This window comes from Lemur catta, chromosome X (genome assembly GCF_020740605.2).
Source record: "Lemur catta isolate mLemCat1 chromosome X, mLemCat1.pri, whole genome shotgun sequence".
Lineage (NCBI taxonomy): Eukaryota > Metazoa > Chordata > Mammalia > Primates > Lemuridae > Lemur > Lemur catta.
This window is the reverse complement of record NC_059155.1, coordinates 19613474-19636779: the sequence shown is the minus strand read 5'-3', so window position 1 is coordinate 19636779 and position 23306 is coordinate 19613474. Positions and strand designations below refer to the sequence as shown.

General features: G+C 34.2%; 1 protein-coding gene across 7 annotated transcripts in view; it reads left to right on the top strand.

Moving 5' to 3' along the window:
• KLHL13 (kelch like family member 13) overlaps window positions 1-23306 on the top strand; it is a 208239-nt gene that overhangs the window by 134582 nt on the left and 50351 nt on the right. Inside the window, exons 1-2 of one of the 7 annotated variants that reach the window (XM_045538709.1) lie at window positions 774-834; window positions 3923-3988. The exons of 4 other annotated variants lie outside the window; for them this stretch is intronic. Coding sequence is in view for 2 of the 3 variants with exons in the window: in XM_045538704.1 (XP_045394660.1) it covers window positions 2196-2236; window positions 3923-3988 (107 nt within the window). In the remaining variant the exon portion in view is untranslated. Of the gene's footprint in view, window positions 1-773; window positions 835-2036; window positions 2237-3922; window positions 3989-12732; window positions 13761-23306 lie in introns of those variants that run through there. 2 more of the 7 variants (XM_045538704.1, XM_045538705.1) reach the window with 2 other exon arrangements.

Genomic DNA, 23306 nt, shown 5'->3' with positions numbered 1-23306 from the left:
CAAGGACATATTTCTCTGATACAGCTTCTTATCCTATATTAATCTCCCAGGTAACACTATTAACCCTTTTTTCAAAATATCCTCTTCTTACACTTAGATTTTCTCCCTTAATAAACTGCTCTTGGAGATCTAATCACCTACTTGTACTCTCTCATCTCTTTTTGTGATCTTCATGAATTTCTTTTGTTTATTGTATGAACTTTCAAGTGAATTCTCTTGGTTTACCGCAAGTAGTAAAACACAGTCAGTTTCCTCCCACTTACAGCTCTATTTTTCCAAAGGTCACAGCTCCATCATTCAACTATTCTATTGGTATCCTTTTCTCATCAATTATCTGGAATTTTTGAACCAGTGCTGTGGTGTATATAGCTAGCAATGTTGCATAGTAATGCAGAGTTGCTGCCCAATACACATCCAGCTCTCTTCACAATTTGTATCCTCTTTTTTTTTTTCAGGCTTGAGAGTGGTGAAGGAAGTTACTAATATTAGTGTATACTGTGAAGTCTGGGAAGGTGGGCTTTCTTGGGCCTGCTTACTTACCCTCAGGCTCTGACCTTTGTGCCTTAGTGTCATCTCCTTACCATCCTGTTTCACTTTATGGGCAAAGGATCAAAGAGATTTCTTTCACATTGTGTGCTAAACATTAGGAAGAATGCATGGTCTCTGGTCCCTGCACTGAGGGAATATTAAAAAAAAAGGAACCTGTAGACTCAAATTATCATGGAAGACTTCACAAAAATGAATTGAATTTGAGCTGGATCTGGAAGGATGGGTTGAGTTCAGAAAATTGGAGTGTGGAAGAGATACCATTCAAGAAGGACCTCTGGAGCTAAGGTGAGAAAATAACCAAGCAAACTTGTGAGATAGAGAACTGGAAGGAAGTTGGTGTTATGATACTACAATAAACTGGAAGAGTAGGTTGGCCAATGTGTAGTGAGTTCTTAGTGCTGGGCTTAGTTACTTGATTAATTCTTTGATTCACTCATTCAACACATAGTTTCTCATAGCCCACAGGATAAAATCTACACTTCTTCTCTGGCATGCATGATCTTCTGTGATGTGGTTTCTGCATACCTTAAAATTTACTCCCCTCAACACTATGTACCCTCTTTTCAGTCATAGTGAACTCTTAACAGTCATTTTGAAAACTTACCACTCCCTCAACATGTTATACTCCTCAAACCTCTGTATTGTTGCACATGCTATTTCTTTTAGACTCTACCTGATGAATGCCTCATTCTTCAGACTCAGTTGCAGCAAGATTTTTGTTATTCCTCTGCTGCTGTAGAATCCTAAGCATATACTACTAAAGCTTCCACACCATATTTTGTGTTGTCAGAGTACATGTCTGCTTCCCTCACTCAACCAGGAGCTTCCTGAGAACAAGGGACTGTATCTTGTTCACCTTTACATCCATATTACCTAGCATAGTACCTAACATGTAGCTAATTCAACAAACATACACTTACTGAATAAAGTATTTATTGATGACTTAATTTACATCCTGTGTAGTTTTATTTTAAAAGAGTGACCTAGATGCAATTGTATTGCTAGATTGAAGATGGGAGATGCAGGGAGACACATTATATGTGGCTTTTTTTTTTGAGGTAGCTTATTTGTTTAAAAAACAGTAGAGGGTAGATTCCTGGAAAATTCATAAAGAAAAAAAGATAGGGCTTCATGACTGGCTACTATGTGTAAGAGAGAGGGAAGAGTTAAAGATAATAAAGATTTAAGATAATATGACAAATAATAGGATGGTGACCCTTGAAAAATAAGGTTACTTTCAGGTAAACATGCTTTTTCTAATTAGGTCAGACCTCCTGGTGTTAGTATTTGCCTCACCCCACCTCTGCTCAAAAGATGAACACTTTGTTCCTGTTCAGTTTACTGGAACAAAGCTTAAGATACATGTGGTTCTAATTTTCATATCTGATCAGGAGTTTAGATATGAAATAGAAATAGTTCAACCACGCTGACTACAATTTCCTATCAGAGGAAGGTATGCAGTGCATAGGTTTTTGAACAGAATATATAAAGCCTGTTTCTGCTTTTGGGAATTACAATTGAAGTGTTATACCAAGCAGATGCACTGGGGTGCGCTACTATGTAGCAGAGCCTCGCTGTGCATCACAGCTCTTAACTTTAAAACTCCAGAGAATTTGATGAGAGAGGGAGCCACAAGAACATGACAAATGATGAGAGTTCAAACCTTAAGAGAAAAATGGGCTTATTGGTAAGAGACCTTTCTTTTCCTTTATTTACTGCTGTTACTTATTCATTAAAATAGTAAGCCTCTTATTTTCATATGTGGCTGTGAAGCGGTATACAAAAATCAATTTTATATGTATTGTAGAATTCAGGAGACATATTGGTATCCATGCAAAAATCATAGGAAGTATGTATAAAGCTTGATTTTGAAAAAATCTCTAAGGGAATTTTATTTTATTTTAGACTGTGCTGTAGATTTATTTATATAGCTTAAATGTAATGCAGGTTAAGAAATATATATGTAGATTTTAAAAGTTAAAATAAAAAATAGTGACTTATTTGTAAATCCATAATTTCACTCAGTTACCAGAAGGTGGCACACCAGATTCTTCTTAAATACACAAAGAAGAGGAATAATATTAATAGGAATATAAAATAAGCTGCATTTAAAGACATTTTAATGTATTTTTAAGCAAAGAAATAATATTGTTATTTGCTTGGTGAAACTTAATTATAAAACATGACAAATATGAATTTAACCTATTATAGCTTTTTATCATTCAACAATAATTTTTATGTGTATTACATTTTAAAAGTAGACTTTGAAATAGTCTTGTCATTAACGAGATGCTGTTTTGAATTTATCATTCAAAAACAGAAATAAAATAATTGCTACCTACCTTTTTTCATAGGAGGTCATTAGATTTAGAGTAACATTTTGGATAAGGTCTTTGTCAAGGTCTTTCTAAAGATACTATTAGACTATGACTTTGGTTTAGTTATGACTTTAATAATGCAATAGTGATTGTGAGATGACCCAGAAAAAAACATGACATTTTGTTTTGAAGAAAATGTTAGATAAGGCTAATGTTTACTTTCTATATGCTAATAACAACATAATGAAATAAATGGAAATAAATTTTGTGTTAGAGCTGTTCAAACATCTGCCAGCTTAATTTAATTTTTTAAGAGAGTTGATTGTCAACAGCACATACTGCAGTGCTTCTGTAGTAGTCTCTATTTTTAAAACTGTATTCCTGAGGCAATACCAGAAGTATGTCTGTCCAGCGTTGTTTGTATTAGCCCCAAAGAGCTAGATATAAGACAGAACTTCACAAAAAACAAATCTTCTGGTTAGGAGACAGTACATCTATTTATATGTTTTTATTAATTACAAGCAGTATGAAAATAAGAAAATTGGTAGTAAATGAACCTAGGAGAACATTAGCCATCTGTTCTCTGAAAGCTTGTAATGTGTGTCATTTGCTTTCAGGTTTTTATGGCAAAGTAGTATATCAGCAAAGAATTGACCTTTAGGCTTAAAAAGCTAGAAAATGACAGGTCATCCAAGGGCTGAGTATATATTTACTGGAAAACTGTTTCCTTGTGTTCAAATTTGGCTAGTTCAGTCTTTTAGATCAGCTGCCAATAAATGTTGTACTTAATGTCAATCTTTATTCCAGACTTTCTGTAACATAAAGAAAGCTTATAAAAACAAATAGAATCTTATGGCTTTCTAGTTAAGGGTTTTCTTTAAAAGTTCATTTACATAGTTTTAAATTGTTCTGTGTGGTCTAAACTGTTCAGGATTTATTAATATGGTTTATTAATTTACAGCAGAAATATTTTCAGAATATGCTTTGAAAAATTTGAACTAAATACAATAAAGCCACAATTAACCAGATTTTTTTTTTTTGCACTCCACTTTCAGGAGACGGAGGCAATTGTCTTTAAAACAAGCCGATTTCAAGGATATATTCAAAAAGTCAACTTCAGGGTATGTCCAAGGGTCTGCATTTTCCTCTACCTTTTTTTTTTACAATGAGAATTTGTTTTCATAAAAGACCCTGAGATACTATAAGACATTCAGATATCAAGTAAAGTTTCAATAATGTTTAGAATACTGTGTTTATTATGAAAAATATATTTAAAAATACCATGCATCACTGTATTGTGCTTTATATTTTCCAACATGCTTTCACAGACATTAAGTTCATTTGGTTTTCATAACATTGCTGTGAGATGGGAAAGGAAAGTAGGATTTTCCCTATTTTACAGATGAGGGAAGATAACAGTGGAGGTCATAAAGCTAATTAGCGACAGAGCTGCGGCTGAACCACAGGTGCCTAGCTCTGTGTTCTTCTGCATTCTGCCTCATGCAGAAAGTTTGAAACAAATTTTTAACTTTTTAATCTGTATTGAAAAATCAGTATAATGTATACTACATTTGTTTTCTAAATTGCTGTACCTCACAGTTTTCCACTTTGCATCTTTCTGTCTGTCGGCTTCTATGCCTGTCTGTCTGCCAGCTAGAGAGAGACCTTGCTTTCAGACTCCCAGACCTGGAAGGATCTGGAGTGTGGGAGAACAAGATAATGGCTGTGCAGTTCACTATGACAACTGTTGGTCAGAAGCCAGTGCTGATATGCAAAGGAAGGTCAGGGACTGAAAAGAAAACAGAATCTGATAGCTGGGATATCTTGAGCCAGGGAGTTAGCAACCTTGACTTTAAAGCAGTGTCTCTTCAGTAGTTTTGTAGACCTGGCGTGATAATCAGCTGCAGTACTTGTCTAAAATGCAGAGTGCTGGACCGTACCTCCAAACTTCTACATTTTATATATTCACCCCAGGTGATTCTTAGGCACACTAATGTTTGAGAGCATCTGCCTTAAAGATACAGAACTTTTTTTCTTGGTATATGTATTACAGCATAATGAAAAGAGCCACTTTTCTCCCAGCAACTTCTGTGTTCCACGTCAAAGCATATCAACCAGGGAAGTAGGATGCAAGGGGCAGGCAAAGGTGAGGAATGACAGATATTATTTGCACACATTGCTGTATCTACATTTGAAGCATGTCACAATAGCTATTGTGCATTATGGTGACTGTGAGATAGTTTAAAAAGGCTCATGCCTGTTTTAGACATGAAGAGCAGAAAGATTTCTACCAAGGGGTAGAAAATAAGTAAATTTTGATATTTCAGTAGTTAAATTCAGTAGTTATTTTTGCTTTCAAAAAAACTGTCTAGAAAATTAGGCTATCTAGGGTTATGGATAGTTAAGGCTTTACTGTAGCAATGTAATTATGCTCACTTGTGTTTCATATGTGAATATCCAGTCTGATCAATTAGATTGTAAGGGCTTTGTGGCCAGGGAACATGTGTTCTTTTGTATATTTGTGACATCTAGCAAAGTCATAAGTTCTCGATACTTATTGATGATTGAACTAATTTAGCATGCACCTCTTCTCTAGGGGTTGTGGGTTAGGCATAGTGAGTTAATTGATTTTGGTATTTGTGAACTTCAAGGAGTCTATCTTACACTGTCAATCATGGCTAATATACTGAGGAAGCCTCAGTTGAAATAAATGCATTTTTGTTGGAAAATGAGAGAACATGGTCCTAATTAATAAATTTGCTAATGCTTTTTCCCTGGTTAGAGCATAAGTTTAAGTTCAATCTTGCTGCCTCTTCACCCTTTTTGGAATACATGTTATGTTGTTCTATGCTTTACAAATCTGAATCTTAAAAATTGGTATTTCTGGAAACTCCTGAACATAAATATTTTTGCTTAAAGTCTGAACAATATCAGAGGAATTTCAACAAAATGGCCAGACCCTGTAGTGGAAGACTCATAAAAATGCTCAACAGTGTATTTGACTTAGATCAAGCCGAATAAGGAATGAATGAATAAATATATACTAGCTAAGGGGAAAATGTATTTTACTCAAGTGTTATGTAGCTTCAGAGTTCTATCAGAAATAACTGATTATTTAAAATATATATTTGCTTTTAAAGTCATGAAGTGGTTCTGAAGTTATTAGCTGAAGTAGACAGACATGGAAAGGCAGTCAGGAAACTCAAGTTTCAATTGCTTTTAGCTTAAATCTAGGCTCAATCTAGAGGATGAATTCTGCTTTTACTCAAAATTGCATTTACTTTAGTTAGTAATAGGACATGAGATAAAGGAAATGAAATGGTTTCCCTTTCAGATAACCATTGCATCCAAATAAAAAAGTTAGACATAATGACACAAAAGTACTGTGGTTAGGTCACAACACACAAATGCTTTATATAACATGCTAATGATATTTTACATCATAGGATTTTAATTGAATTGCTGTTTGCAGGCATAGCAATTTTAAATTACACACTTTTCATCTAGATTCTATAATTTAGACTTACCACCATATATTTCTCATCTTTTGGCATGACTATTTCTCTACCTTCTACTTGTTTTGTAGAACTTAAAATCACCAAAGAGACCAATTTTAAATTAGAAAGTGAGAAGGATCTGGAAATAGTCATGAAAATAGAGGTATTGAACAGGTTGCTAGGTCTCTTGGATGCTGCCATAGTTGGCAAATAACATGACTATAAAGCATACTCTTAAGAAAACTGTTGAGTTTCATGTTATGGCAATGGTCACAAGGTTCAAGTTTGAAATTGAGTCCTTTTTTTTGAAGTGTAAGATTTTCTCCTTCATTATTTGGTTAAAACCTTTTATTTTTAGACAACAATAGTTTCTGTGGTGAGATATATATGTATACGAAATTCAAAGTTTTAATGATTAGGCCTGGAAAATGATGAAAAAATTAAAGCAATTAAATATGAAGGGCCTTTATTCATGGAAAATTTAAATAGTGTTGTATGATCTTAATGAGTCATTAGGATTACCTTTCCATGAAAGTGCCACTGGTTAGCAAAATGTTATTTTGATTATTCTATAATAAGTATTTGTAGCCAAGATGTACAAATAGGAATAGGAAGAGATTAGACAACCAGGTAATCTTCTAACTTCATTTTTGGTTATAACACTTATAGTGCACATGTGAATGTTATAATAACTCTTTAGATATCAATATAATTTTTTCAAGGTAGTAGCACTATTTCATTAAATTGGAATGTTGAAGAAAATATACTATTCTAAAGATCTTTCAGAAACTCATATTTTTATAAAAGTATAAGTATTTCTGAAATAATGTAGAATATAAGCAAATGTTGACTTTGTTTAACTGGCATGACTTTTGAGATGTGGTATGTGATGTGCTCATCATTGAAAAGTTTTTCAACCATCATAAATAAACATCATTAGAAGTTGTTTACTTTTACCAAAATAGTATAGGATTTACAAATATAAAGATTGTGGTATTGCTCACATTGTCATCATGCAACTTTGGTAGTCTTGCTTCTACATTTGATGCTACTTAAATTAAAACAAAGTAGTGAAACTATTTGAAAAGCTTTATATGAGTGTATTTTTTTATTCACCAGAAACACATTCTTAACTGTTCCAGTAGAGCCACATTCTTAATTGTCTGGTTGGATTGTACATTTTAAATGACTTTTTATTTTGATAAGTTTACAGCTTTAATGTATGGCATATCAGAAAAGCTAACAATGGCTTGGCTATTTTATTTACTCAAAGTAATTTGAGGAGATACTTAGAAAGTTGCTGAGAGATGACTAAATAGATAAATGATCATTATGTGAGGTGAGCACAGAGATTTTTCATTTGACAATTTATTTTATTTAAGAAAGAATATATTCTAGATATTTTCCTTCAACATATACCTATTTTAACAGGATAATGTATCTATATATTTTTCATTTTAAGGACTTTATAGCCCAAAATGATCAAATTAACAGATCAGTATTTCTCTTATCTAAATTTTGCTTTTAGTAACAGTAGATTTAACAACAATATTTTAAAAAACCTTCTAGGATATATCCTGACTTCAGCATATGATCCTGATTTAATCACTCCTCTGCTTATAAACTTCCCTTTCAATTTATTCAACAAACACTTATTGATTGCTTTCCAGTGTATGAGGAATGGTGCTCAATTAGGAAGATACAAAGATTCAAAGATTCCTCCTTGAAGGACAAGTAGGTATTTGGGGAGAGCATCTCAGGCAGATGCAGTAACATGGGTAGTCAGAATCTGTGGATCACTGGGTCCCCAACGACTGGATTTTTGTTCTCTGCTCTGTCCCTCTGTATTTTTGCCCACCCACCCCAACTCCTGTCTTAGCCCCATAACATCTTTCATTTGACCCCCAACTATAAAAGATATTGCATAAATATCAGCAATTCCTACCATTCTGGCTTTCCTTTCCCCTTCCAGTCATTACCTTCCTTGGCCCTACTGTCTTCTCCTTTGATACCCTTGCTAGTACTCCTGCTTTTTCAGCACACCAGCTCATCATATTGTTGTTCTCTCCCTGCCCAACTTAGTACCCTTCTTAGCCTATGGAAATGTTAAAGATGGGAAGAATACTGCTCTTCGCGTTACTTATGCCACCATGACATGAAGAATTCTCTATACATGTACATGAGTATCTGCCTGTACAATAATTGTTTATATTGTTTGATGATTTTGGCTCATTTGTATTGTTTGGTATCTTTTAGCTTGTGGTGCTGTATCAATGCAAGGCATAGTCATAGCTAAAATAGTGTATGTCTTTGTAGAGCCTTTATTGGGCTGTAAGGATCCACACAGTTCTACTAAGGAAAATTCCAACATAGAACTTTCCCATGTAGTTGTCTTTGAGAAACATCTTGAATTTTCCATTTTGATTGTGGCAAGGCTATATATCTGAGTATCTAGTAAGAAATTTTTAATGTATTTGGTATTTAATTTCCTGAAACAAATAAAGCACACACACACACATGCATGTTCTGTTTCCTACAAGAAGGAGCCCTTGATGTATTAAGAATTTTTCTCTGCTGTCCAGAATTTTTTATGTGCTTTAAAGAGTTTAATAGTCCTACTTGGTTGCCATTCAAGTACTTTTACTGATTGGTAGAACATAAACAACACACACAGTTTGGCATGATCTGCAGTCTTGTCTGAGCAATGAGAATAACACTGATATTTTAGATTAGTCTGAAGAGACATTGTCAGGACTGAAAAGATTACACAGTGCCTGCTGTACCTACCACAGGATTAACCAAAACTTGCCAGAAAAAGGTAGGTCAGTTCTTAACGCACTTCAGGAAAAAATGGAGAGAGAGAGATTATATACATGACATATTAGTTGTTTGATGAGGTGGTGCTGGTGACAAACTGCAGCAATCAGTCAGCAAATTAAATGTTACTATAAAGATATTTAGGGACATTTACATGGAGAAAAATCAGATTACTTGGCTGTATATTTCATTTTTCTGCCATACTATGACTAGCTTAAGTTGTGCTTACCTTTTCTCCCTGAACATTCTTAAAAACCTTCTGGAATTAAGATTTTGGAAATGGTTGTTTATGCACACTTTTGCTTTTTTGGTGTTTCTCTCCCGCTTCTATCTTTCAGTGTACATATAATTGGAGGAGTAATTTTTTTTGTAGTCCTTGTTTCTTTAGAATGTGTTGAGGCATTTATAGAATGTGGTTCACTTAAAATTGAAACATGCACCTTATGAAATGGTCTCATTGAGAAGAGGGACAGTAGAGATTCTGGAGAGGGAGTCCTGGACTAGGAAACTGAAACTTGGTTTCTAGTTCCAGTTCTGCTGCTAGCTAGCAATATGACATTGGACAAGTTAACTTCTCTGGGTTTCAGTTTTTTCATCTATACAATGAAAGTACTGAGCAAAATGATTTCAAAGAGTTTTTTTTTTTTCACCCAAATCTTCTCTTTCTGCATTGGGAGCCAGGGAATTCTGTGTTGCAAGATTCAGCCAAGAATGACTCTTTTTGTGGCCTTGGCCAAGACCCATCATTGTTCTTTGTTTATTACATCTCTGAAATATGCATTTCACAGGTATTTTTAAGTGATTAGTTAATGTTCATAAAATGCTTTGAAGAGCTTTTGTGTATGTTGTCTTTCTATCCTGTTTTATGCAATTGTCCATAATAGAAACCAAGTGTTCTGTAAATGAAATCAGTGTTTCCCTATGAAGTGACTGAGGGTTTTTGACATTGACCAGTCTAGTCTAAATATTAAAGAAGTGAGACACTGAGCCTGCATAAAATTATATGTAAAATACATGTTCAATCATTGTCATTCTTTGATTCTGTAGGTGAAAACACTTTTGGTTCTGGAATGTAATGGTAATTATAATTATATTTTATAGTTACTACTGGAGGCTTCACCAGGGTAGTAAAATCTAATTAATTTGCATTCTGCTAATTTGTAATTGGGGTGATTTTACCTGGCTGAAGTTTGTTTCTAAACAATGTCTGAGGAATAGTGTTGTTGAGCAAATTAATAGTGTAAAGTATTGTTCATAGACCATATTTCTACTTAAAGGAATTATTTTTAAAGACTTTGGTATAATAGTTATTTGCTCATGAGTGATAATTACAAATGACTTAGTAATTTATTAAAAGAAAAGTGAGAGCTGAATATAAATAAATGCTCACCATCAAATATAATGCTTTCAGGCTTTGGGGGGCTTTAAGAGTGCTGAGGATGGGATGCAGGGAATCAGTTTTTTTCACTTTGAATAAATATTAAAATTATTGGAGTGCCACAAAAACTAGTATTAAACAGTAAGTTTATGAAAAGACTAGACTAAAAATTGATATAGAAGATTCATGGTACTGCTAATGAGATTAGACAAAAAATATGCTGGATTTCTGAATCACTTATTGTTCACAGAAGATTAATAACTTGAACCTGTACAATAAAGTGATTTTCACCTGTTTATGGGGGTTACTTTCTTAAAATTTTGGAAAACTACCTTAAACTTGCCTGTTTTCCACTCATAAATTTTGAGCAGTTTTCATAGACAGATAAACTGCTAGAAACACTTTGCTACATGTTTTTACACTGGTTTGGGGGGGGGGCCTTTGTCCTTAGAAGGTGAAGTCACATTTGCAATTACTGCTTTGTAAAATTTTCATAAGCTGGAATGTGGTTGAATCTCCTTTCTAAAACATTGTCTCCTTCCTACATACAGCTAATGTATAGCTTTTTTATGTTATATATTTTTAAATGTTTGCAAATGCTTCAGAGTTTGGAAATTGGTTTGAAACTCACTCTGGAATGGGACATTCCAAACTTGATGTGTGCATACATGTGTGTATATGTGTTTCCGTGTGCGTGTATGTATGTATGTATTTTTCCTTCCTTGGATTTCAAAGAAGTTGCCACTGATGACTGTACCTGTGGCCCTTTTGCTCCATTACCATTAAGGATTATTACACGAAGCCGTCTAATGTAAAATATTGACGTGGCTTATTTGTATTAGTAGCAGGGTTTTTTTTTTTAAACTTTTAAATATATTTTGGCCACTAAGGTATTGATAAGTACTCTTTTCTCCCAGTCCTTTGAAGATTTCTGTGAGATAGTTTTGCATGTGAGCACTAAGAGGAATTGGAAATATAATTTAACCCTTTAAGTTACTTGACTTGGTTTTTTGGGACTCTGTTTGTGTGATAGATAGAATAAAATTTGTATGCGAGGTGTAGTGATGGCTGAAATCAATTAAATATTTATAAAGTTCATACATTACTGATTAATGTTTCAAACTAGGTTTTCTCTCTGCACATATGCATGTATGTATATACTTAATATACATATATGTTTTGTGCTTCACAGGAAAATACTAGTTTGTCTTTTTGCCTTGATATTGATCTGTATGTTAAAAGGAAGGTATTTGTGATTATCTTAGCTGATTTCATGCTGTATTTCTGGTACATCAAATTATGCATTTTGGAATTTTTGAAAAATTTCTTATTATAAAAACATTCATCTGTGCTTTTTAAATACAAGTAAAAAAGCCTTGTAAGGGACTATAAATCTCAATCTTTAAAAACTAGAAATAATTTAGAAAGAGTATCAGAAAGCCAACTATTTAAGTTGGAAGCATGAGTTTATTGTTTGGATACAGACCTGAAAGTAAATATGGGCTCTTTATAACTACAGTAATTTTTTTTAAAAAGGTAGTAGCTTTTGTTGCAATGGTGGTCTGCCTTTACTAAGCTTGCATTGATATAAACAGATAATTCTGTTTTTAAGTAGAAGTAGAAGGGTGCTATGAAGCTAGATATTTAATGATGGGGATTTGCCTACATCAGACATAAAATTCTTCAGCCTGTAAATAAAGAATTCTGCATAATACCAATTTAATCTATTTTCACTTTTTAGAATTGTGTAGAAAATTTGTGACTTTGTTTTGGTGCTTTAAACAGAAGCTTAAAATACCCAGTCACTTTCCGGGCATTTACAATACTATTTTCTGTCAGTATTATAAAACAATATAGATGAACCCTTTATTTGCCATTGCTTTCACAAAATACCTCAGGCTGCCTTAGACAGTAGCTTCAATTTTTGAACCTCTTCGACAATTGCTAATCCCTAGAGGTTACCGGACCCACTGCTGAGCTTTGGAGTGTTCCCTGCTGGACACCTGCTTGACCAGCAGCATTGGTCTTTCCTCTAGGCGATTTGTGAGCTGTTTGGGGTTGGGGAGGGAGGGAGGGGAGGAGTGAGGGGGGTGAACAAGAGGGGAAAGGGGGAGAGAAGAAGGGGAGGGCAGCATTGAATTAGATTGTTGATAGCGTCCCTCTGAGGACTGCTATTAAGAGCATGCTACTCTGTACTTCTCTGCTGCAGAAGACAGAATGATATTCGTGTTACTACAGCATGTTGTAAATGTATGAGATTTTGCTCATCCCAGCTTGGAAATAAGAATAGGGAAAGGAGAGCAACTTGAATCAGAAGCTACTAGAGGAGCGTGCAGAGTTCTGCAGCAGTTTATATTTGTTCTTACATTTTGTCTTCTCCTAAACTGGATAACAGAGGGACTGGCATTTTTTAAATGGGCTTTTCCCATAATGGCATTCTTGTATTGTGTGGCCAGAGCTTGCACAGGAGGAAAGCAGGCTGCCGAATTTAGTCACTGATCTCTATTAGCTGTGGCCTAAGGCTATGCTGAGGTTTATATCCCATTTGTATTGTTGCAGCTCAAAAGAAGAATGTTCAGAGGATGACAAGTGTATTCTGAGTAGGTATGTTGTTTCATTTTCATATGAAACCCATCTGTTTTTTTTTTCCTGCTACTATTGGTCAGAAATCAGGTTAATAGGTGCAGAATATAGTATAGTGCTGCAGTATCCCTGTTAAGGTAGAACAATGGTATTGCAAGCTTTTTTTTTTAAAAAAAAAAAAACCCTAGCCGTTTTTATTAAATAAAGCTGCATTGTATGGTATGCACAGTGCAGTCTTAAAAAAAATATACTGCAGTCAACGCTTTCTACCGAGGTGGCACTATTGTTGAGTTGGAACGATAGAATCATCATATTGCTTTAGGGGACAGGAGGATTTAAAGGAGGTACCTTGAAGCCCTATTTTACAGATTGGAAGCGTCGGTTTAAGGGCACTGGCAGAATCGTTTGCTTGTTCTCGGAGGCAGCCACTGCTGTGTCAGTACAGTGTGGAATGGAAGTCCTAGTTGGTAGTCTGTTATGGAAACGCTGTTTACTGTTATTGTAGTACCGTGGTGACAACATGCCATTGAAATGGAAAACGAGCTCTCCTGCTATCTGGAAATTCCCAGTTCCTGTGCTTAAAACATCCAGGTCAACTCCACTTTCTCCAGCATACATGTAAGTGAGAGAAAATAGGATATTAAAGTGGGATTTCATTCATGAATCTACCTTGTGGCAAAATGGGGGAAAACCCCCAAACAGCAACATCCAAAAACCCACAAGATTAAAAACCTCAAGCTTGCTTACATTTAAAGACGTTGGCATGCACACATTTTTTCATTGTTTTGTTTTCCTAGAGTTTATGTTTGTGTTCATTTCAAATGTTTATTGGTAATCTAATTGCTAACATGAAAGCGCAAAGGTATAGCTAAGGAATTGCATAAGGATAAACTTTAGTCTGTAACATTGGTTGGATTTTTTTTTTTTGCATTTTTGTATATATAAAACACTTAAGATGACCTCTTTTGTGTAATGGCATAAAAAAGCTGCTGATGACTGATGGTGGTGTGTTAAATATGGAAATGCCTTCTATATTATTTCTTGATGAATTTGAAACGTTCATAGTTAACATTGATCAGAAAATGTGTCTTTTAATCAAGACGTTTATACTTTGGCTGTGCATGAATATTAATAAGTTTGATATTACATCTTTTTCAGTTTTATCATTCAAGTTCTGAAGTGTAAATTTGAATTTGTGCAAATTATACTTCCATGAGCAGTTATTTATATACAAGATGTTGAAAGAGTATTCTACAAATGTCTGTTTTAGAAATGTATTTTAAGCAAATATATTCTGAAATGCATTGGGAAGTCTTTCCAGAATTTTTGAAATTTAAAAAAAATTTGCAATGTTGCTTTAAAAATAAAATCTAGGAGATATAATAAAATGTTCTTTTATTGTTCATGATCCCTTTTTTTTTTTTTTGGTAGAGGAAAGCTCTACCAAAAACAATATTAGTATAAGCAAAGCTTTTGAATAAGAAGAATGTCTTAACTGTGAGTGTTCCCTTTATAATATTTTTCAGTAGGAAAGATGTGGAAAATTCCTCCTGTTTCAGGTTAATTGTGTGTTTAGAACTCTGGTGAGTTGCCATTTTGTAACTTAGTTTTTGTTTTTTGTGAGGTTCGGATGCACAGTGAGTGATATCTGGTTCTTTGAAAGGCTTTCAGCTGCTGAGGAAGTGTGGTTATACTCTCAGTCCAAAAGAAGCAATTCCCTGGAAAGTGATGAAAAATGAGGACATTTCAGAGTTAAAAACCTGTCATCATTTTATTTTCAGATTATTTTTTATGTTCCTTCCTTTTTTGCTTCAGGTTATCTTGTGTTTTGGTGTTAAGCTCTTTTACTTATGAAGTAAATAAAAATTGGCTATATTTATAAAAAATAAGCTATATTTGTTTTTCAAAAGCTGTGTTTGTCAAAAGCACAAATTAATGGAGGTGACAAGTTAATGGAGGTGACAAGTTAATGGAGCTCTTTCAAATAATTTGAGAAAATGGGATGTGCTTGCTGACTTTATGAATATTAGCTGGTGAGAAATGACCAAAGATTTACCAAAAGCAACTTTATCATAGAAACGGAGCAAACAAAAAAACCTGCTAAAATCAGTAGGTTACAATTAATAACATTCCTAGTATTCTTACTATATTTTACTGTCCAAAAGATCCAAATTGCACCTCCTATTGCAGCTGATTTGTCAATTTGTAGAGATGGTTAAATAAATTCCCATATTTTATTAATTCATACTAGCTACAAGCTCAGATGCAACTTAGTACAACATTTTTAATGAATCCCTTTTTTCCTTTTAAATACTCACCTCTTTGACTTGACATGCAAAATATCACAGATCTTGCATGTTGATGGTTGGTTATTGGAAGTTCATATAGGTAGAATGGAAAATATATTAACATTTAATATTAAGTAAATATACACAGAAAGTATGTTAAATATAGGAAGACTAGCTTGTGGAGTTTAAATCATGTTTTAAAATAAATTGTTTAGTTTTTGACTATTTTAGATCAGAGTTCATTGGCTCACTTGGCTAGAAATAAAAACATCATGTTTAACATGTTGTTCTCATCAGTACTTCTTTATATTCCACAATACTTCTACATACAAAATGATACTCAAGTTTAGCACAATTTCACTCTCAAAAATTATAAAGACTAAGTTAGATTACTGAGTCAAGAAACATTATGTTTCCTCTCACAATTGTTTGTCTGACAAGCACAGGTTAAATTGAAATGGAATAGTTAAATTATGACTCCTCGATAAATTGTGATGTATTAATATTAGAAATTTACCCATACAATCATGTATGAGTTTAAAGTAATATTTCCAATACAGACTTCTTCGCAGTTGATATAGGATCGTTTTGTATGTGTGCTTGTGCAGCATCAGTACTGGTTTGTAATGTTTTATCATTATTTACTGTGCTTTGTCAAATACATGTTATGTGGTTTTCATTAAAGACTTGGGTACTTTTTCGAAGACTGAAATTTCAATTTAAAATATTCTTGGTTGTAGTAAAATGCGTTGTAGTAATTGAGCAAGTGTGGGAAAAATACACAGGCTCTTTTCAGTCTCTTTTTAAATCCAGCATAGGTGCTGCTTAGCTGTAACTCTTCCATTGATGCTGCAGATAGGGCAGTGTTGCTACGCTAGTGAAAGCTTTAAGAGAGAACATTTTACTTACTGCAAACATTGAACAGAAAGACTATGTTATGTTTTTCCTTGTGGGTTTAAAGTCCAAATTTGTTTTGTTTCTGCTTGTTTAGAATTTGAATCACAGTTGAAATTTCCCAACATTATTAAGACTCCTTGATGATAAAGACTACAATATTTATGGCAATATTAAGGAAAATAGTTTCTTATATAGATAGCATAAAGCACTTTTTAAGTTTTATTATAACGTGTTATTGGAAACATGGAGTATCTTACAAACAAAAGATTTGGGAAAATAATACTTTAGCCTCTGGATAGATTGATGACCAAATATTTAGTCTTTATTGGGTAGATACAGTCTTCCTTCAGCTTCAGATTTGAACAGGGTAGTGTCTCATCCATGTGGATTTCTGAAGGGATTTTCTTGATAGAAATTGAGTGTTTGGTGACATGTGTTTGCTTTGCACACTGTTCAACAGTAGGTTGAAGTTCAACCTTAGCCTGAGGGAGGATCTCCTGGTCAGTGTAAACTGCATCAGTAGACTCTGCTCCTGACAGGTGCCAACCATATAAATTACCCTGTCATTTTGCTGAAATTAATAAAGATGAAAGGGCAATCACATCTAAGTGCCTTTCTGGTATTTAGGTATTCATTGTTTTAAAACAGCAAATGGTTCCTTCAGGCTGATGTTATAGGGTAAATGCATTGTTAGATTGTAACGGCACACTGAAATAGAACAGAATTAGCACTCATGAACCATTTATCTTTTCTTCCCAAGCAGCAAGTTTTGACAATGTCAGTATGGCAAGGAGAAGGAAGACAATTAGGTAAGAATTAACCGGTGCAACAGGGAATTCTAGCAGGACAGACACTGTGAGATTTTTTTTCCTTAGAATTTTACCTTTCTCAAGCTAAAAGATGATGAATGTTAGTGAACTGAACTTGTCCTCCTTTATGCCCTGCACTTACATTCAAATAGCTTGCTGTGTACAATTATTTTGTTTACTAAGTAAAATATATTTTATAGTAAATGCCAATAGCACACCATTTTATGGCAATTGCATTCTATCATTTCACCAATAAAATTCAGCACCTAGATTTCTGGAGAGAAAGATTGTGCATACTGTATAAATGCTCCTCGTTTGTGGATGATTGAAAGTGTAAACATAACAAAAGTATGCTTTTTCCAAATTTGACATGTTTTCTATCCCCTAAGATTATCTTTTTTTTCTAATTTAGTGAATAAATCAAAACTTTGTGGTTTGAGAAATCTTTCTTATCTAGCAAAATACTCCTTAAATTGATAATCTTAAATTAGAAAAGAATGTTCAGTTAATTGCTTTTGCAATTACCATATACATAAACTTTTACTTGTTTCTGTCTGCCTAATTCGTTTTTACTACATATACACAATCTAACAAAATTATGTGGAGAAATAACACAACTAACACATAAGAGCAATCTTGTATTAGTCTACAACTTTTGTGTCATTTTCTTTGGGAATTTGCATTGTCTGAGCTTGCAGGACAAGCTTATCATTTATTAATGGAAAATCATAGAGATAGAAGTGAACTTAGGGGTCATTTGGAGAGTCCAAACCCCCTTTAATGTAGGAATCCCTTCTGTCACACCTCTGGAAAATGGTGATCCATGTCTTCCCTGAACACTGTCAGTGACAAAGGGCTCACTACCTCACCAAGGCAGCACTTTTCATTCGTGGACAGCTCTTCCCAGCATTGAGCAAAATAAATTCTTTTATCTTTTACCTCCTGATCCCAGTGTGTCCTTATGGAGCTATATAGAAAAAATGTATTTTCTCTATAATGTCCAAGTGTGGAAATCTCCTTATGTGACATAGTTTCCAGACCCTTCACTCTCCCAGTTGTCCGCACCTGGATGGTTTTTCCATGTTAATCTTTATACAAGATACTACACCTGAATGTGATGCTCCTTATGGGGTTTGACTGGCAGATAACGCTCTCCTTTTAAACAGATGCTCTGCTTGTCTTGAAAAGCCTGGGATTATATTATTTTTTAATTATAGGATTCACACTGGCCCCTAGTGAATTTAGCATTTGCAGACTTCCTTTTTGGAGGTTTATGATTGAATTGCTCGCCCTCTTTGTCAGTGTTTATTCTTTTAGCTACATCAGATCTTTTAGTCTTAGGAAGCCTGGTATGTGAAAGTGAAATTAAAATTTTGTTTTAAAGCCTATTGTATATGTTTTTAAAAAGACTTCTTGAAACCATTTAATGTAACTGAAAAATATTGCATACAAGACACTTGCAAGACAGGTAGTGTTTCTGTTGCTTTCAGAAATTTTGAAGATTTTTACTTTTCAATAATTTATCTAGGTTCATTGTTTTTATACATAATTGAGTATTGCCTAAACACTTTCTCCAGAGGGAAGAGAGGCCAAATTGCAAATCTCCATACCATCATAGGAAGTCTGGAGTTACTAAGAATTTCATACATTCTACTTGAAATTTAGAAAATTTAGTTGAAACCTGAAGTAGGGCCGAATTCTGGGGAGAGGAAGGAATGAGAAAGAAGTAAGAGACAGGCAAGTATTTGTGTTAATAACTTTATTACTTGCAGTTAAAGAGTTAAGAATTGTAAGCACTGTACATGATTACATTTTAAATTGAAATGGCAGCCATGGTGCGTTGCTTTATTTCTTCAAGACTTTGAGAAAGAGGTGGTATAAACATGAGATTCCTGGGGAATCTGAACATAAAGAAGTTACCAAGTAATCCATTTTTGAGAATGCTCAGTTCTTTTTCGATCACCTTGTATATTAAGTTTATTGCATTCAGCAGTTACTCAACTGTCTATTATGTGCCAGGTATAACTCTGCTGAGTATTAGGGGTATAAGCCTTGCAGTCATTCAAAATGGTGGTTCCTTATATTCCATACTATCTTTATTCATAAACAATGAAATTGATTAATTTATTTCACTGCTGTGAAAATTCTGAACCAAGACAAACAGGTTAAATAACATTCTTGGTTACTGTACTTTCAGTATTTACGATACATTTAAGGGCCATGAAAACATCAACAAAGAAAAATGTGTCTGGGCTAAATGAGGAGATGTGAATTGGAGATAGATACCAGATTTTAAGGCGCATATTGAACAGGATGGAAAATGAAGCAGTTTATGTTTAAACTTGCTAGTATTCTTTATTTTTTAATTTTTAAATTTTTTTATTTTTTATTTCAATATATTATGGGGGTTCAAATGTTTTGGTTACATGTATCAATTTTGTTATGCTTGAGTCAGGGTTATAAGTGTGCCCATCACCCAGATAGCATTCACTGTTCCCGTTAGGTAGGTTTTTACCCATCCCCTCCTCCCCCCTCCCCCCTGCTTGATATACACTGAGTTTTACTTCCCTCTGTGCACATGTGTACTCATTGTTTAGTTCCAATTTAATAGTTTTACATGTTGTGTTTGTTTAAAAAGTAGGCAAAAGACATGAACAGAAACTTTTCAAAAGAAGATAGACAAATGGCCAATAAACATGAAAATATGCTCAATGTCACTAATTATCAGAGAAATGCAAATTAAAACCACGATGAACTATCACCTTACCCCTATTAGAATGGCTTTTATTAAAAAGTCAGAGAACAATAGATGCTGGCATGGATGCAGAGAGAAAGGAACACTTTTACACTGTTGGTAGGACTGCAAATTAGTGCAGCCCCTATGGAAAACAGTATTGAGATTCTTCAAAGAGCTAGTATTCTTTTTAACAAGAAGAATGGAAGACCAACTTTATGTTGGACAGGGAATGATTTATTGTTTAGGTGATTTATAGCACACAAGAGTACATATATTACCTTCCAAGCAGCCATGATTTGATTCCAGACTATAAGGTGGAATTTTAGTTTAAAATAAAATTGTATTGTGTTTCCAATCATACTGAAATATTTTCACTGGCATAACTTACTATGATGAGGGTATCTGTTGCTTTTACCCATTTTTTTCACATTTATGGTATACTAAGGCAAGAGTATGCCTAACTTATTGAAGGGTACTTCTTATAGTTCAATGGAGAAATGAAATAACTTATCCTTCGATAATAAAAATACAAGTGAAAAACTTTCAGCACTATAGGAGCTTGACACTTTAATCTAGCATCTATATCAGATATTGTAAATTTCACATGAGATATATTTATTCTCAATTTTTAAAATGTCTGGTTTAGCATAGTTAAATATAATACAGTTGATTTAGTGCTACTATAAAAGTACTAAGCACTTTGCATCGTGCCTCCCCCAAAACTCTAAGTGTTCATCTTCTCCCTATTTCACACATAAGGACACAGAGGTTCAGAGAGGTTAACTTGCTCAATGTTAAACATAAGGTTTAACTGAGTCAGAATTCAAATTCAGGTCCACTTGATTTCAAAGCTCTTGACTTCTCTAATGTATTTTTTTAAAAAAAATTAAAAAAATTTTTTGATACAGGCTGTTACTCTGTTGCCCAGGCTAGAATGCAGTGGCGTCATCACAGCTCACTGCAACCTCAAACTCCTGGGCTCAAGCTGTCTTCTTACCTCTCTAATGTTTTTCCATTTTTATAGACTTTTGCTGTTTTCATGCCATCTATTAATTAGGTAATATCTCACCAGGATTGGAAGGAAAGGAAGTATGATGGGGTAGTGGTATAGGAAGATGTTGGAGAGCTTTACTTGCATACTGTGAAGTGGTGACGTTTTAGGAAAATACTGGAGCAATTATCTTTACTTGCTAATATGATATTGGGATTAACTTCATTGTCTTCTGAGGTTTTCATAGTTTCTTGAAGCACTGTCTACCATCATTGATTGCCCACCTTTTCCCCACATGGTAATTAGCTACCCATGGACAACGCTGTAGCTGATGTGCTCATGTTAGCACTTTCCAAGGGTACTACCCCTGTCAGTATGTGTATTACTTTCCTGTGGACATTATTGTTCCATTGCTTAGTTAGTACAAACAAGCACTCAATGAAAAAAAACCTTCATGTATTAGTTTTCTATTATTCCCATAGCAAATTATTGCACACTAATGACCTAAAATGTCACAAATTTATTACAGTTTTTTAGGTCAGAAGTCTGGTACTGGTTTCACTGGGTTAAGATCAAAGTGTCAGCAGGTCTGAAGCTCTAGAGGAGAATCTGTTTCCTGTTCATTCCCTTCATTGACAAAATTCAGTTCTTTGTGGCCATAAGACCGTGGTCGCCATCATCTTGTTGGCTGTAAGCTAAGAGACAATTTCAGCTTCTAGAGGCTACCTGCCTTCCTTGGATTTTGGCCCCCTTCCTCCATCTTCAAAGCCAGCAACAGTAGGTTGAATCCTTTTCACATTGCTCTCTGACCCACTCTTCTGCCCTCTTCTACTTCAAGGACTCATATGATTAAATTGGGCCACCTGGATAAAACAAGACATATCCCATATCAAGGTTCTTAACCTTAATCACATTTGCAAAGTCCCCCTGGCCATGTAATCACATAGCCACAGGTTCCTGGGGTTATGATGTGGACATGTTTTGGAGGCCATTATTCCATCTGTGACATTCTAGTTGAACACAATCATGTTAGGCTTACATAGGCACTGTAAGAAAGCATTCCAATTATCCCAAGTGGTTCTACAAATTTACATTCTTATAACTAAGCTATATTTATTAATCTATGGGCCAGTAGTTTTGTTCTTGAAATTTCTAATAGTTTGTTTTTTTTACGAGCCCCCTTCTAATAGTTTAAACATCACACAAGCAGTTCTCAGCCCTTGCAATAATTATTTCCTGGAAATCTTATTAAAAAGTAGAATTATCCAGTGACAGCATTATAATCTGGAGTTGTGTTGAAAGTATCATTAAAACAAGTTCTACTATTAGAACTTTTATTGTGCTTTAAGTTTTATAAAATAAGCACAAGTGTATTGAATATATGGATTTTTCAAGTATATACAATCATGTAAAATGCAGGTATGAGTAAAATCTAATATGTTAGTCACTTAAAAACTTCATTATTTATTTGCCTTCTTAAAATGCAGGTTGTTTTGAGATGATTTGTATGGTTCAAATCTCTTATTAAAAGCTAATAAGCAGTAATGCCATCCTTTTGAATAAAGTAATTGAATTTGTTTTATTAATAAAGTTTGATATGACAAGCAGAAGCATTCGAAATTACTCCATTGATATTAGAGCTGTTTAAAAAGTACTAAAGTGTGTATAGTACAAGAGTGTTGATGTTGATTGCATTTTATTGCATTGAAGAATTGAAGAAAAAATTTCAAAGTTTCTACATTTCTTTCCACCTTCTCAAAACATTTTCAGTTGATTCAAAGAACTGTTTAAAATCATATAAAACATAAAGCCTACGAGAAAATAATAGTTAACAACTGGAAGGTCCACACATGTCTCTGGAAAGTAAAATAACACAGGTTGTTGAGAACCTTTAAACACTCTTCAAAATATAGTACAGATCAGTGGCACATGACTGTGTGGTTGTTGCTTTGCTAACACCTTTCCTTTAGTGCTTGGTCTTTGGCAGATGCAGGGGCAAATGCTGAAATTTGAGGTATTCATTAACATCTATTGAGTGAAATAGGAACTGTAAAATAACAGGTGAGGCCTGTTTATGCTACTCAGCTATTGAGCACTAAACTTGATTATCCAGCAAGTTACCATAGCCTGAAAAGTGGCATTTTAAACTTGGAGGCGACTGCAGGAAAGTTGTGATCTCAGATCTGGTTACCTAACTCTCTGGACACTGCTTCACATTGCAGCAGGTACATGGACTTGATTGTGTTTTAGATTTAAAAGGTTTAGATTGAAAATATTGTGTTTTAGAGCACTAAAATTTGGAGAATCAAACATTATGAGAAGAATAAATTGGAGTGGCAAACTCAGTCTAGTGTATGTAGGCAACTGGGCTAACTTGGTGCTTACATCATCCCTCTACCCCTAATCACCTTCTCTTCCTTTTTCCCACATTAAAGTCTCCCA